This window comes from Pteropus alecto, unplaced genomic scaffold (assembly GCF_000325575.1).
Source record: "Pteropus alecto unplaced genomic scaffold, ASM32557v1 scaffold311, whole genome shotgun sequence".
Taxonomy (NCBI): Eukaryota; Metazoa; Chordata; class Mammalia; order Chiroptera; family Pteropodidae; genus Pteropus; species Pteropus alecto.
Genome location: NW_006431916.1, coordinates 1,291,201 through 1,305,392, shown reverse-complemented (window position 1 = coordinate 1,305,392; position 14,192 = coordinate 1,291,201). Strand labels below are relative to the sequence as shown.

The 14,192-nt window shown below is 33.6% G+C and overlaps 1 protein-coding gene across 8 annotated transcripts in view; it reads left to right on the top strand.

Annotated features, from left to right (window-relative positions):
* The window catches only part of DLG1 (discs large MAGUK scaffold protein 1), a 229,273-nt gene extending 217,632 nt beyond the window's left edge, over positions 1–11,641 (top strand). For 4 of the 8 annotated variants that reach the window (XM_015600251.2, XM_015600246.2, XM_015600237.2 and 1 more), the window contains 3 exons: positions 3,333–3,442; positions 8,743–8,834; positions 9,795–11,641. In XM_015600251.2, coding sequence (XP_015455737.1) covers positions 3,333–3,442; positions 8,743–8,834; positions 9,795–9,901 — 309 coding nt within the window. In that variant the 3' untranslated portion in view covers positions 9,902–11,641. The remainder of the gene's footprint in view (positions 1–3,332; positions 3,443–8,742; positions 8,835–9,794) is intronic. The other 4 variants (XM_015600249.2, XM_006906159.3, XM_015600240.2 and 1 more) reach the window with 1 other exon arrangement.
* The last annotated feature ends 2,551 nt before the right edge of the window (positions 11,642–14,192 follow it).

The window sequence follows — 14,192 nt, the reverse complement described above, 5'->3', positions numbered from 1 at the left end:
AAGAAATAAAATATAAAATACTTAGTAAACTTAATAAGAGATATACAGACTTATATGAAGAAATCTGGAAAACACTCCTGAAAGATAGAATATTAGATTTGGACAACTGAATAGAAATTTCTTGACCTTGGCCAAGATAACTTAATATTGTAAAGCTGTCAGTTCTTTCTAAGCTAATTTGTATGTGAACACAATCCCAATAAAAATATCTACCAGCTTTTTTATAGGGCTTGACAAATCAAATTTAAGTTCATAGGAGAAGCCAAAACAATACAACAAGAAAAGCTGGAAAGGATTTTAGGCTTACCAGATATTAAAGCATACTATAAAGTCTTTTTAAGTAAAACAGTATGATACTGACACATGGATAGACCAGTAGAATAGAAAAGAAAATCCAGGAAAAACCCAAACACATATGAAAATATACTATATGATAAAGATGCGATCTTAAATCACTGGGACTTTTAATAAAGGGCTTTTTAATAGTACTGGAACAAGTGGAAAAAAAATAAACAAATTAGAACCATACTTCATACCATATACCAAAATTGTCTCTCACACAATTGATAGAAGACAATATGACCTGGGCATAGTGAAGGGTTTTTTTTAACTATGAATTAAAATTTAAATATAATGAAAGACTGATAAGGTTGACCACATATTTTTTTAAAGACTTTTACTTGGCCAAAAAACCTTTTCCAAAAGCTATTGGAAAACACTATTACCAAGGTCAAAACACAACTGACAGAGAAAGCCTTTGCAAGCAAAAGGCTGATATTCCCAATATATAAAAGAACTTTTAAAAATTGAAGGAATAGAGACCAAGAATCTAATAGAAAAAATAGACAAAAGATATGAATATGCAATTCACACAAAAATAAGATATAAAAATGATAAATCAGAAACTAATGAGATTGGTTACCTACAGAGGGAGGAGTGGAAAGGATGGGAAATTGGGAATAAGGTAGACAGGATGAAGGTGTGACATTTCTCCAAGTATACCTTTTTTATGTAATTTTGACTTTTAGAACTATGTTAACATTTTATATACTCAGAAAATATCAACAAGGAAAGATGAGGGAAAAACGTGATATACAAACAAAAACTAAATTAATCTAACTATATTTAAAATGACTACATTGAAGAGAGGAAGAAAGGGAAGGAGAGTCTTAATCTCAATTATCCTGAACATAGGCTGAAGACAAAAAGATCTATAAATAAATATTAAACTCTAATTAAGTTTGTTTTTCAGAGTGGTATGGGTTATCAGTTCTGACACTACTTTAATGTATATACTATAGTTAAGCTAATTAACATATTGACAAATAATGAGAGCCAGATTTCTCACTGTCAGAAGAGTTTAGAAATATGGAAGGAGGAAAGGATAGAATGAACCCTGTAATAATTGGGTTGGAATTAGAAATTTGTAGAAATAGAGATGCGTATATATATATACATACCTATATGTTTCCTTGCTCTGTCCTCAAAAAGGCCTAAAAATGATTACACCTCAGTAATTCATTTAACTAGTGCCTAGATCTTGGCTTCTAAATGTCATTCTCCATTAAAAAGATGCAGAACTCCTTGAAGAAATGGCTGATTCCAGGGCTGGGACTGCAAAAGTATAAGATGAGGCTAGAACATTTTGCTGTGCCAGAAAATAAGGAAGTGCTTAAAGAATGTTGAGGCTATGTCAAAAAGGCACAGAAGCCAACTGTAGAGTCCCTCAGAGGCTACATCTGGCTAATTTGAATATTAAAATAAATGATGATGATATCCGATTATAACATAGAGAATAAAATAGGAATCTAAGAGTTCATAATGGTATAAATAAATATATAATTAAATAAATAAATGGATAGAAAGGAAAGCTTTGCCTTCCATTAGAATGTCTACTTACAAAGATAGAAGGAATGATGAATCATTGGTGTATGCTAAAATTAATGAGCAAATTAACATCATGAGAAACAGGGTATTTCCATAGTCTCAACATATCCTTCCCCAAAATCAGTTACAGAGGGAAAAATAGTAGTCTTATAATGGAGAAATGTGGCCGACAAAAACTTAAATAAGTGATCAAAATTAACATCCCTAATATTGGGACAAATAGATACCATATGCCCCCGAAATGATGGACTGAAGACACAGTGTCGCTTCTGTGGTATTCCTGTGAAAAATGTGTAACCTGCCATCTGATGGGAAACATCAGGCAAACCCAAGTTGAGGTATATTCTATGAAAAAAAATTCTGTAATTCTTCAAAAGTAGCAAGATCACAAAAGACAAAGACTAAAAAACTGCACCAGATTAACAGAGACTAAAGAGACATTACAACTAAATGCAATATGTGATCCTGGATTAGATTCTGGACTGAGAAAAAATTTTTTTTCTTTTACAGTAAAAGGCATTATTGAGCAACTGAAATTATACTGTGGTTACATAAGAGGTGTCATTGTTTTTAGGAACTAGGGGGTAAAGATGTATGTCTGCAATTTGTTCTCAAACTTTATGTACCTATAGAGAGGGATAAAATAAAGCAAACACGATAGAATGTTAATGTTTTAGTATACTTTTAAATTTCTGAGCAATTGGGTAAAATGTTAGTATATGATAAAAGTAGATGGTGGGTACATGTGTATATTATTTTCTATATGTTTGAAGTATTTAATATTAAATTTTTTATTTTAAATATCCTACTTAAGTGAAATTATTCACTGAAGTAGATTCAAGCCCTTAGATTACAAGATGCATTATGGAGGAGTACCTGATTTAAAATACGTTATTTTAAAAATGTGTTTCATAAATTATACATACTACTTTATTTAACATGGAAATGTTCATCTTCATTAAACACTTAAATTCACCTTTGTCAATGAATTTAAGCATGTCAGAAAAAATGTCTCAAATCCGGAACTGAGGTTCCCAAATGCCAGTTTGTGATAGAATTTTTGCTAGTCCCCAATAAAATGAGAACTAGGATAGAGAATGATAGTGAGGTTTTATAAATTTAAATTTATTCTGTTTAAAAAAAAAGATTCTCTTTTATTCTAGGCTTTTTACCTTCTTGTTGATCATATATTCATTTATGAAATGATGATTCTGGTAGGGTGGTAGCTTAGGATGATTTTTTTTTAATGCCCTTTCTCAGAAACATAAAAGACAAGAAATCCATACTAGTTGCTTTTTGAAAGATTACTGATCTGTAAAAGCTAGGAGTAAGGGAACTGCATTTTCACTCCTTTTTAAATGTGATGTATCTGTAGGAACTGTACCTTTGATATAATTGAAAATACTTGGTTCACTTGTTTTTCTTCTTTATTCCCTCTATTTTAGGGCAAACACTGTATCCTTGATGTGTCTGGAAATGCCATAAAGAGATTACAGATTGCACAACTTTACCCAGTCTCCATTTTTATTAAACCTAAATCCATGGAAAATATCATGTAAGTATAAATGACTAAGGCATAGCCTCTTAAGTACAGATCCAGTCTCTAATCACTTAATTGGACTAGGTAATTTACTTAAGTTCCCTACATCTCAGTTCCTTTATTTGTAAAATGGAGAAATTAATAATATACCCACCTCTTAGAGTTGTTATGAGAGTTGGTCACTGTGATATTAATAATGAACATTTTTATACTAAACTATAAGGTAACATGTACTAGAATTTTATCTAGTCACATGTGGCTAGTACCTACTGAATTGGGCAGTACAACTCTGAGTAACCATTAAGAGAATAAAATAATGTGTAACTATTTACCAAACAGAGGGCAAAAAAATAGAATTTAAATAAAAACTAAAAAGGAAAGCACAAATAAAAACATAGAACAGATGGGGCAAAAAGCATACAGATAGTAGGATGGTATAAGTGAACCCAAATATTTCATTAGCTAAATGGTAGACTAAATTAAGATGTTCCTTTCCCCTAGGTATAGAGAGGTCACCTCTCACATGAGGATCTTAGGACCTACTTCAGAAGGAGATCAGAGTTCTTCCTATACCTGCCAATTTTCAAATTTTTTCCACTTAAAATATTCAGTATGCTAAAGTGCCATATTTTGGGATTGTGTCTTATGAAACCCCTCAACTATATGTTGTTTTCATAAGACACACTTTAAATAGTAGGCTTTGGAAAAGCCGAAAGTAAAAACATAGAAAAAAGATAAACCATGCAAACATTAATCAAAAGTACGCTGGTTTACATTACTATCAAAGTAATGCTTTAAGGCAAGAAGAATAAAGATTAGACTTCATGAATATTTTTAAATTTTTGTATATCAAAAGACACTATCCACAGAGTAAAAAGGCAACCCATAGGATGGGTGAAAATATTTTCAAATTATATATATGATAAAGGATTAATATCCAGAATATGTAGAGAATTCCTAGAACTAAACAGGAAAACAACCCAATTCAAAAATGCACAAAGTACGTGAATAGACATTTCTCCAGAGAAAATATGCAAATGACCAATAGCAAATGAAAAGATACTTAACATCACTGTTCATTAGGGAAACGCAAATCAAAACTACAATGAGATACCACATCACACCCATTAGGAAGGCTACTATTAAAAAAAAAAAAAAAAACAGGAAACAAGTGCTGGCAAGAATGTGAAAAAAATTAGAACTCCTGTGCACTGTTTGTGGACCATAAAATGATACAGCCGCTGTGGATAAATAGTATGGTAGTTCTTCAAAAAATTAAAAATAGAATTACCATATGATCCAGCAATTCTACTTCTGAGTATATATCCATGAGAATTGAAAGAAGGTCTTAAAGAGATATTTGTACACCCATGTTCATGGTAGCTTTATTAACAATAGCTAAAACATGGAAGAAACCCAAGTTTTCAGCGACAAAAGAATGGATAAAGAAATGTAGTATATACATACAAAAGAAGGAAATTCTGCAATATGGTATACAACGTGAATGAACCTTGCAGACATTATGCTAAGCGAAATAAGCCAGTCACAAAAAAAGACAAATACCGTATGATTCCACCTGTATGAGGTACTTAGAGTAGTCAGAATCATAAAGACAAAGTATAATGGTGGTTGCCAGGGCCTGGGGGGAGGCAAGAATAGAGAATCATTTGTAATAGGTTTTGTGTTTTGGTTTTACAAGATGAAAAGGGCTATGGGTGGGGTAGGTAGATGCGATAAAGGGGGTCAAATATGAGGGGAAGGGGAGGGTGAAGTGAGTAAAGGGGATCAAATATATGGTAGCTTAAGGAAACTGGACTTTGGGTGGTAAACACAATAGAATGTACAGATGTCAAATCATAATGTACACCCGAAAATTATATGATTGTATTAGCCAGTGTTACCCCAATAAACTTAATTTTTAAAAAATTTAAAAAAAAAAGGTTATAAGAATGGATGGTGGTGATGGTTGTACAACAGTGTGAAGGTACTAAAGCTACTGAACTGTACATGTAAAATGATTAAAATGGTAACTTATGTATATTTTATCACAATTTTTAAATTAATTTTTAAAAATCAGTGTAGTGTACCACATTAACAGATTTTAGGAATAAAAGCATATGATCATTTTAATAAATACAGAAAAAGTATTCAATAAAATTAACATACATTTTTGACAAAAACATTTTGAAAACTGAATAGAATGGAATTTTCTTAATTTGATGAAGGTCATCTACAAAATATAAAAGCAAGCATCATATTTAATGGTGAAATATTGAAAGTTTTCCCTCTTAAGTTAGGAACAAACTTACATGTACCCATCATCCAACTGCAACAATTATTATCAGTCTTGTTTCTTCTATCTCCCACCTCCTTAACCCTCCAGTCCCGATTACTTTGAAACAAATCACAGACATTACATGATTTCATCCATATATTTCAGTGTATATTTGAAAGATAAGAATTTCTTATTTAGAGAACTAGGCAAAATGGCATAGATGATAGAAGCTTCATTCATCCCCTCTTGCAACCACATCAAAATTGAGATGGAACATGGAGCAAACAGCAAGCAGAGTCGCCTGGGAGTCTAGATGAACAGAAGCCCTATAATAAGAAATCACCCTGCAACAGTTGGAGGTAGGAAGGGGCAAAGATGTGAGGCTGCCCAGTGGGACAGAGGCTTTGGCAGCTGCACTCAGCAACTGTAGATGCCTCTTAAAGGGGCCGTGTACGCAACCGGACTTTCTCAATGACAGACGTTCTCACTCTGAGCACCAGCACCAGGTCGGCTGCTCAGGGGTCACCAGGGACTTGCAAGGGGACACTGAGTTGTCGGAGCGAGGGCTGGAGGCAAGGCTTTCTATCAAGCAGAAGTGCTGGCAGTATCAATTGTTCCTATGTTGAGCCCCCCGCCTTCCCAGCATGTGGATGCAGTGCTGCCATAGCTGAGACTTCATCTAACTGGATAAGAGGTCGATCCACCCCGAGGATTCCCTAAAACCCTGCCTCCCCCAACTTGTGGCCCCACCCAAGCAACATCCCGGTATATCCTCAGCGAGTCAGATGTGCCTTGCTGAGCAGCGCCTAGACTTACACTGCAGGCACCTGGCCTGGGTTTCTGGTGTGGCCTTTTGAGGCAACTGTATGCACCGCATCTGTGGATTGCTTGCTGAATCTTAACAGGTGACCCAGAGGGGTAGAGGTTTGGGCTAAATTTGGCTTGCAGCTGAACCCCTCTCAGGATTGTGCCACTGGACACCTACTTCACAAAGCCACGCTAAGACCAGGAGACTCAGGAGCTTTGCTTAATACATAGAAACAGACACAGAAAGGCAGCCAAAATGGGAAGATACTCAATGAACTTTTGGGAAGTGTAGATAAATTCAGTGAGAATTTCAATGAAGAGATAACATAAAAATGGAAATAGAAATTTTAAAAGGGAACCAGTCTGAAATGAAGAACACATTATATGAGATGAGAAGTATATTAAACAGAATAAACAAAGTGAATAAAGAAAAGGATCATATTCCCTATCTAGAGGATGGGAAAGCCAAGAACACACAATCAGAATGGCAAGAGATGAGATGCCAAGACTATAAAAATAATTTAAGGAGCCTAAGAGACACTATTAAAGGTAAAAATATCTATGTCATAAGGGTAACTGAAGAGAAGAAGTTGACTATATATTTTAAAAAATGTTGATGTAAAACTTCCCTAACCTGGTGATGGAAGTAGACATACAACCCCAGGAAGCTCAGAGAGTCACAAAGAAAATGAACCCAAAGAGGCCCACACCAAGACACATTGTAATTAAAATACCAAAAGTTAAATACAAAGAATCTTAAAAGCAGCAAGAGAAAAGCAATTAGTTACCTACAAGGGAGTTTCCTTAAGACTGGCAGCTGATTTCTCAAAAGAAACTTTGCAGGACAGAAGGGCTTGGCACAAAATATTCAAAGTGTCGAAAACTCAGGATCTATAACCAAGAATACTTTATCCAGCACAGCTATCATTTAGAGTCGAAGGGCAAACAAAATAAGCTAAAGGAATTTACCAGCACCAAGCCAGTATTACAGGAAATTTCGGAGGGACTTTTTTTAAGAAGAAAAAATATGTATCAAAAACAAGAATAAAGAGTAGTAATAACTACATTCCTATCAACAAGTACCTCAAATGGAAAATAATTAAGTGCTCCAACCAAAAGATAGAGTGGCTGAATGGATAAGAAAACAAGACCCCTACATATGCTGCCTACAAGAGACTCGCTTCAGATTGAAAGACACACAGGCTAAAAGGAAGGGGATGGGAGAAGATATTGCCCTGATAGACCTAGAGGGTATTGCACTGAATGAAATAAGTCAGGGACAAATATTGCATGTCACATACATGTAGAATCTAAAGAACAAAATAACACAACAAAAATGGAAATAAACTCATAGATACTGGGAATATTTTGAGGACTAGTAGTTTGGAGAGGGGTTGGGGGGACAGCAAAAAAGGGCAAAGGGATTAAGAAGTACAAATGGATAGTTACAAATTAGACATAGAGATATAAAATGTAACATAAGGGAAATAGTTAATATGTAAGGGGGAAGATGGGTACTAGATTTAGTGGGGTGATCATTTTGTGAGATATATAGATCTCTAATCACTGTGCTGTAGAATTAAAATAATACATTATTGTATGCCACTTATAATCGAAAAAAACAGATTGTAAAAAAATTTATTTAAAAACATCACTAGGATATCATGCTTAATAATTCTTTAATATCATTAGATAATTCATATTTTCCTGATTGTTTCATAAGTTTTGTGTATTTTTTCAATTTGTTTGTTTGAATCAAGTTCCAAATTATCAAACAGAGCTCATTCGGAACTTGATTCAAACATATTTCTTTTCATTCCTATTTATTTAATGAAGAAGCTAAGTCATTTCTTCTGCAGTTTTCCCCAGACTGTACTTTGCTGATTGCCTTCTCATATAGTGTTGTTTACTGTGTTAATGTGTCCCCTTTGTTACCTATAAACTGGTAGATAGATCTGTAAGTCATTTTGATAAGAAATGTTCATCAAAGTCAAAACTGTCAAATTAATCTTAGTTTTTTTGGCTACTTTAGACCAATGCAAAGATGTGTTGAAACCATTGTCATTTCAAGTAAAAAGCTACATATTCAGTGACTGAATTTTTATTTTAATGACATTCATAATCTCAACAGAGCTCAACTTTTCACGTTTATGTTTTATGTCTTCTCTCTTTTGTCATCTTTCTTCAAAAAGTATTAATTAGTAATTATCAATTTCTAAATTTATTTGCATAGGGAAATGAATAAGCGTCTAACGGAAGAACAAGCCAGAAAGACTTTTGAGAGAGCCATGAAACTGGAACAAGAATTTACTGAGCATTTCACAGGTTAGTATCATGTGCGGCAGTGTTCTTTATGATAGAATTTTGCTTTAGAGCCATGTGAACTAACCCATTGAGATGGATTTTGAACTATGCCCGTATCTACCAGTAATTACTACTATCATTTTCAGAATAAGTTATCTAAGCTAGGCACACTGGTAATGAGGAATCTTGAAAGTTTGTGTTTCTTGGGTTGTTGATTAGGACAGCATGCACAAGAATAATTCATACTTGACGAGAAAAATAGACTCAAGTTCTTCTATAAAACTGACATTTCTCTTAACTTTTATTAATTTTGATCTATTTTAATATATTTGTTTACAAAGAAAAGAGCGAGTAGCAATTTTCACATCTCTCATTTTGTCCTAAATTATTCTGTAGGTATCTTTGAACAGATTTTTGTCATTATTGTTATTTGTTTGAAATAATGATAAGCTTATATTTGGTGTTCACACTAAGTATCATGGTATTGTAACCCATGTGCTTTTTCATGTATGTATTATAATTTCAGACGTACAGAAAAACCACAATAGTACCAGCAATTCTTATATACTCTTAACCCATATTCCCCAGATATTAACATTTTACATTTATAATTTTTTTCGGAAACACTTAAGAGTTGGTTGCAAAAAATAATAAAATAATAAAATAAAATAAAGAGTAGGTTGCAGACAGATGCTCTTTTGGCTCTAAATACTTCATTGTGTATTTCCCAAATACATAAAACAAAGTAAAAATCACCAAATCTTACTTTTTTATCAGTTTTTAAAATAAAAATTTTTATATTTTTACAAATAGGAAAAATAATGAAATGAGCAGTTTTTACTGAGCCAACAGTACATAAGTGGTGTCTCTTCCTGGATAAATAACTATTTCTAAGATTTAACATCTGCTATTTCACTAGTAATTAAAATAATGAAGATACACAATTAATGGAGGTCTTTGATTTTGTTTCTATCATTACAGCTATCGTACAGGGAGATACGCTGGAAGACATTTACAACCAAGTAAAGCAGATCATAGAAGAACAGTCTGGTCCTTACATATGGGTTCCAGCAAAAGAAAAGTTATGAGGACTGATGTTTCTCTGTTCTCTTTTCCACGGTCTCATTTTCTTTGACATTTCTTTGCCCTTTCCTTCTGGAGTCTGCCTTTAATACTCCTTCCATGTTGAATCATATCCCACATATCATGGTCTGCAGTTGTACTTATTTTTGACATCTATTATCTCCTTCAAGTTGTAGCATCTGTATTATTTTGTCACTATTGGTTTTGGCCATTTTTCAGAACTGAAGATAGAATGGCCTGACCAGCTATTAAGGATTTGGGGAGATGGGGAAAATGTGGTAAAATTCCTTAATGTTTAAGGGAAAGTAACTTTAAGAGATTTCAGAAAAGCTTTATATACATTCTTTTCAAATTTCAATATAAATGAAAGAAATTGGTTTTAATCAGTGATTTAGTAAACTTTGAGCAACAATGCACGCTTAACTTTAATAGCATGGTTTGGCCAGTATATTAGCCCTCAAGTCCTTTTCTCAATTGATTTCTGTTATGAAAGCGAATATTTCATTATAGACAAATTATGGAAAATATGTGTTTTTTTTAATTTCAAAATTAATGTCCGGGTTAACTTTCATAATGTCATAAGGGATATTCATTTTTCATAAGAGCTCTTCTTAAAGTCTTTTATTGTTTGAGGGGTTTTTTTTTTTTCCAGTACATTTGCTAGAAATAACAATGTTGAGATGTTTTTAATGTACTTGTGCAGCACTATTTATAATGTCTTACAGAAGTTATTAATGCATAATGATCATCACATTTTCTGAAATGAGTCCATGTTTAGGTGCTAGAGGAGCTCACCTTTTACATATAAAGTTGAGAAAATTTCATAGACATAAATACAGACAAAACAGACATTACAGTGGTGATGTAGTAATCACGGCAATGGAAAAAGGAGTCCAGTTCATAGCCTAAAACTTTAAATGTATTCTTAGGAGTCAGATTTTAATGAATATTTTACCCACAATAACTGCCTATTTTGTTATAATAAAAATATATATATAAATATATATAAAATTTTCTTTAAACTCTGTAACTATGGGAATTATTTTCTTTACATAGTTGCACACACACACACACAAACATATATTTAAAATATATTTTTTTTCTTTTGCCACCTACTCTTTTTGTTTGGTTTTTAAATTAAATATTACTTGACTAGACTTTTATCTTCCTTAACTATGTGAACTGAAAATGGGGATATGATGGTTATGGAAAGAAACCTTTAGGGAAATTAGATTGCAAGTAAAAGTATGGGCATGTTCTCCTCTTTTCTACAAAAGTTTTCAAATGGTTCCTGGTTGGTTTATTTTTGTTTCGTTTTTGTTTTTGTTACTGTTGTTCTTGTCATTGGGTTTGAATTTGGTCCTCTGCCTCACTTTCCAGTTCTCCTCCTTTCATAATAGGCAAACAAGCAAAAGCCTCGTGTGTGTGAGTATATTTCCCTCAGACTGCACTCCTTTCATCTTTCATGGCTGCTCCGCACTAGCGTTGTGCAGATCTTCATGGTGATCAATTTTAAGAAATTTTAGTGAAGGGTAGATATGATTTCAGAAATCAATTTCTCTGGTCTTTTATATTAATATTGTTTACCTTCCCATTGCTTTTTTTGGAGTTTATTAAATATGTGTTTTGACAACCTCCTCATTACACTTTCTTAAATGAGTACTGGTTTGTAAAGAATTATCGACATTATCCATTCCATTTATGAGAAAGAGGAGAACAGCTAATAAACTTTATTGTAAAATCCATGTGATAATTGTGTCTTGAATTCTGAAAAAAAAATTATAAGGTTTTCCTGGAACAGTTTGGGCATCACATAATTTGTAAACTGAATTCAAGAGCCATTAGGCAACCCAATCAAAATTTCTTCTGTAGGTTTTGGAATTGAGTATGTTAACACATTGAAATATATACTACAGCTGTTACACTAAATATAGTAGGTTGGTACCAAATATAAACATACTAGAAGAAAATTATTCAAGAGCCCCAGAAATCACCTTTCAGCAAAACCCCAGCATAAGCTATTTTGACGTGTTTCTTAGTCACATATTGTAAAATATCAAGAGTTATAAAATGATGCCATTTATGTGTTAAATATTACATTGCTTTATGGATGTCCTTGTTAAGTGGTTTTTTGTTTTTGTTTCTTTTTTTTTGGAAAGAAAATATAGTTGACCTTTGAACAACATGGGTTTGAACTGCACAAGTCCACTTATATGTGGATTTTTTTTTCAATCAATATACAGTCAGCCTTTGTCTCCACAAGTTCCAATCCTCAGATTCAACCAACCTTGGATCAAAAACAGTATTTTTAATCCGCAGTTGGGCATCCACAAATCCACAAATTCAGAGGGCCAACTGTGCAGTGTGCTACGCCATTTTATATAAGGGACTTGAGCATCCCTGGATTTTGGAACTTGCAGTGGGGGTGGGTGTTCCTGGAACCAATGCCCCACAGATACCAAGGGACAATTGTAGTTAAGTTTTAGGGGAGTTAAGTTAATATGCAGATTTTCAATTGCACAGGGATCAGCACCCCTAATCCCCCACGTTCTCCAAAAGCAGCTGTGCTGTTTTGTGAAGCTTTCTAGATTGTATAAGATTATTAATAAAAGTACTAATTGCTCAGTACTACTATGCAACAGCCACTTTCGTATATTCTCATTTAATTAATAAAAAATAAGAGTTCTAGCCCCACTATAAGGCTTAAGTGAAATGACTTGCCCAAGATGATCACTAAGAAGTAGCAGTGCTTAGTATTTGTATCCAAGTCTCTCTGCCCCAAATTCTTTCTAATGTGCTATGCTGCCTCATTTTTCAGCCCCTACGATGAATGCACTATGACTTGTTATTTTAGTCCCACTTTACAGATAAAGATGAAGGTCTTTGCCCAGAGTCACACAGTAGTAAGGACAGACCTATAGAATAAATCATTCCTATCACAGCTGTAATTAATTCTGGGAAACAAAGCCTAGCACTGTCACAGTGACATACAAAGAAAAAAACTTCTTTAGAACCAAAATAGAACAGTATTCACTTTAAAAAGCTCACTATTCTAATACACAAAGAATAATACTATTTTGAATGTTTTATAAAACATTCCTTGTTTCTAATATGCTTTTTAATATCCTTAAGTTGATAAGAAATAAAAATGCATCTTAAACATGACTACACATTTCTGGTTGTTTTCCTATTCCATATCTGCCCAGGTCTCTTCAAAAACTGATGCAAACAGAACTCATTCCAGCAGAATACACTCTGGTTAACAAAAATCTGTTAAATCACTACATACTATTTAAATCCCAAAGATGGCAATTTGGGGACTTTACTAATGAGGAAAATTTGTTCTCTAGAATATTAAACAGTTACCTTCCAAGAGTCTCTGCCTTGAATACTCTCAATACATGTGGTGAAACAGAAGGCCAGAGATCCCAGTGTCTTAAGCAAAGCTACACTACGAATAAGGAACAGAGCCAGAATTACCTCCTGGCTCCTGGAACAGTGGTTTATCTACCATACCAGTTTCTTTTACTTCTATACTGTGAGCTGAATTTAGTGGGTTATTCAGTCCCTCAATGTTTGAATTACTGATCAGAAAAAAGTAAATGTCAATAAATTTGAGATTTTATTGAGATGTTTGGAAGGTAGCTAGGAAAAACACGGTCACTTTCCTGACAAGTTTAGATTACCTAGTGTTTTCATCCATTGTTGAAGATTCTGTTTATCTCCCTGCAGAATTGTACAGTATAGCTCTCATCGGCTTTGGCAGCAGAGTGCTGTAATGTGAAGAATATGGGCTATGGAGTCAGAGCCTGATCTGAATGCCAGTCCTGCCATTTACTGGTTACATAACCTTGGTCAAGTCATGTCATTCTTCTTTCTTTTTATCTCTCTGTAAAATGGAAATAGGTTGAGAATAAGATTATGAATAAAGAGGGCTCGTACATAGTACACTCTAAAAGTTAATTCCCTTTTCCTTTGAAATCAGAAGTCTGGAATTGTTCCAACTCGCCTTGAACAAATTAACCTGAGCCTTCATTTTGCCATATTTTAAATGAGATTCGAATGACTACCTTGCAGGATTGTTTTAAGAGTTAAATAAACCAATGTATACAAAACATCGATCACTGCATCCAATACTTGACTGTCAGTACTTCCTGTTCTTCCTCTTGCTCTAGTGTGTTTATGGCTGGTAGCAAAAGACTGAGAAAATGTGGTCCACCATTCTTCATCACCTATAGAGAAATCTTTGACAGACTCTTAGTTTAAAAATTATTGACATTTCAGTTCCTATAATTA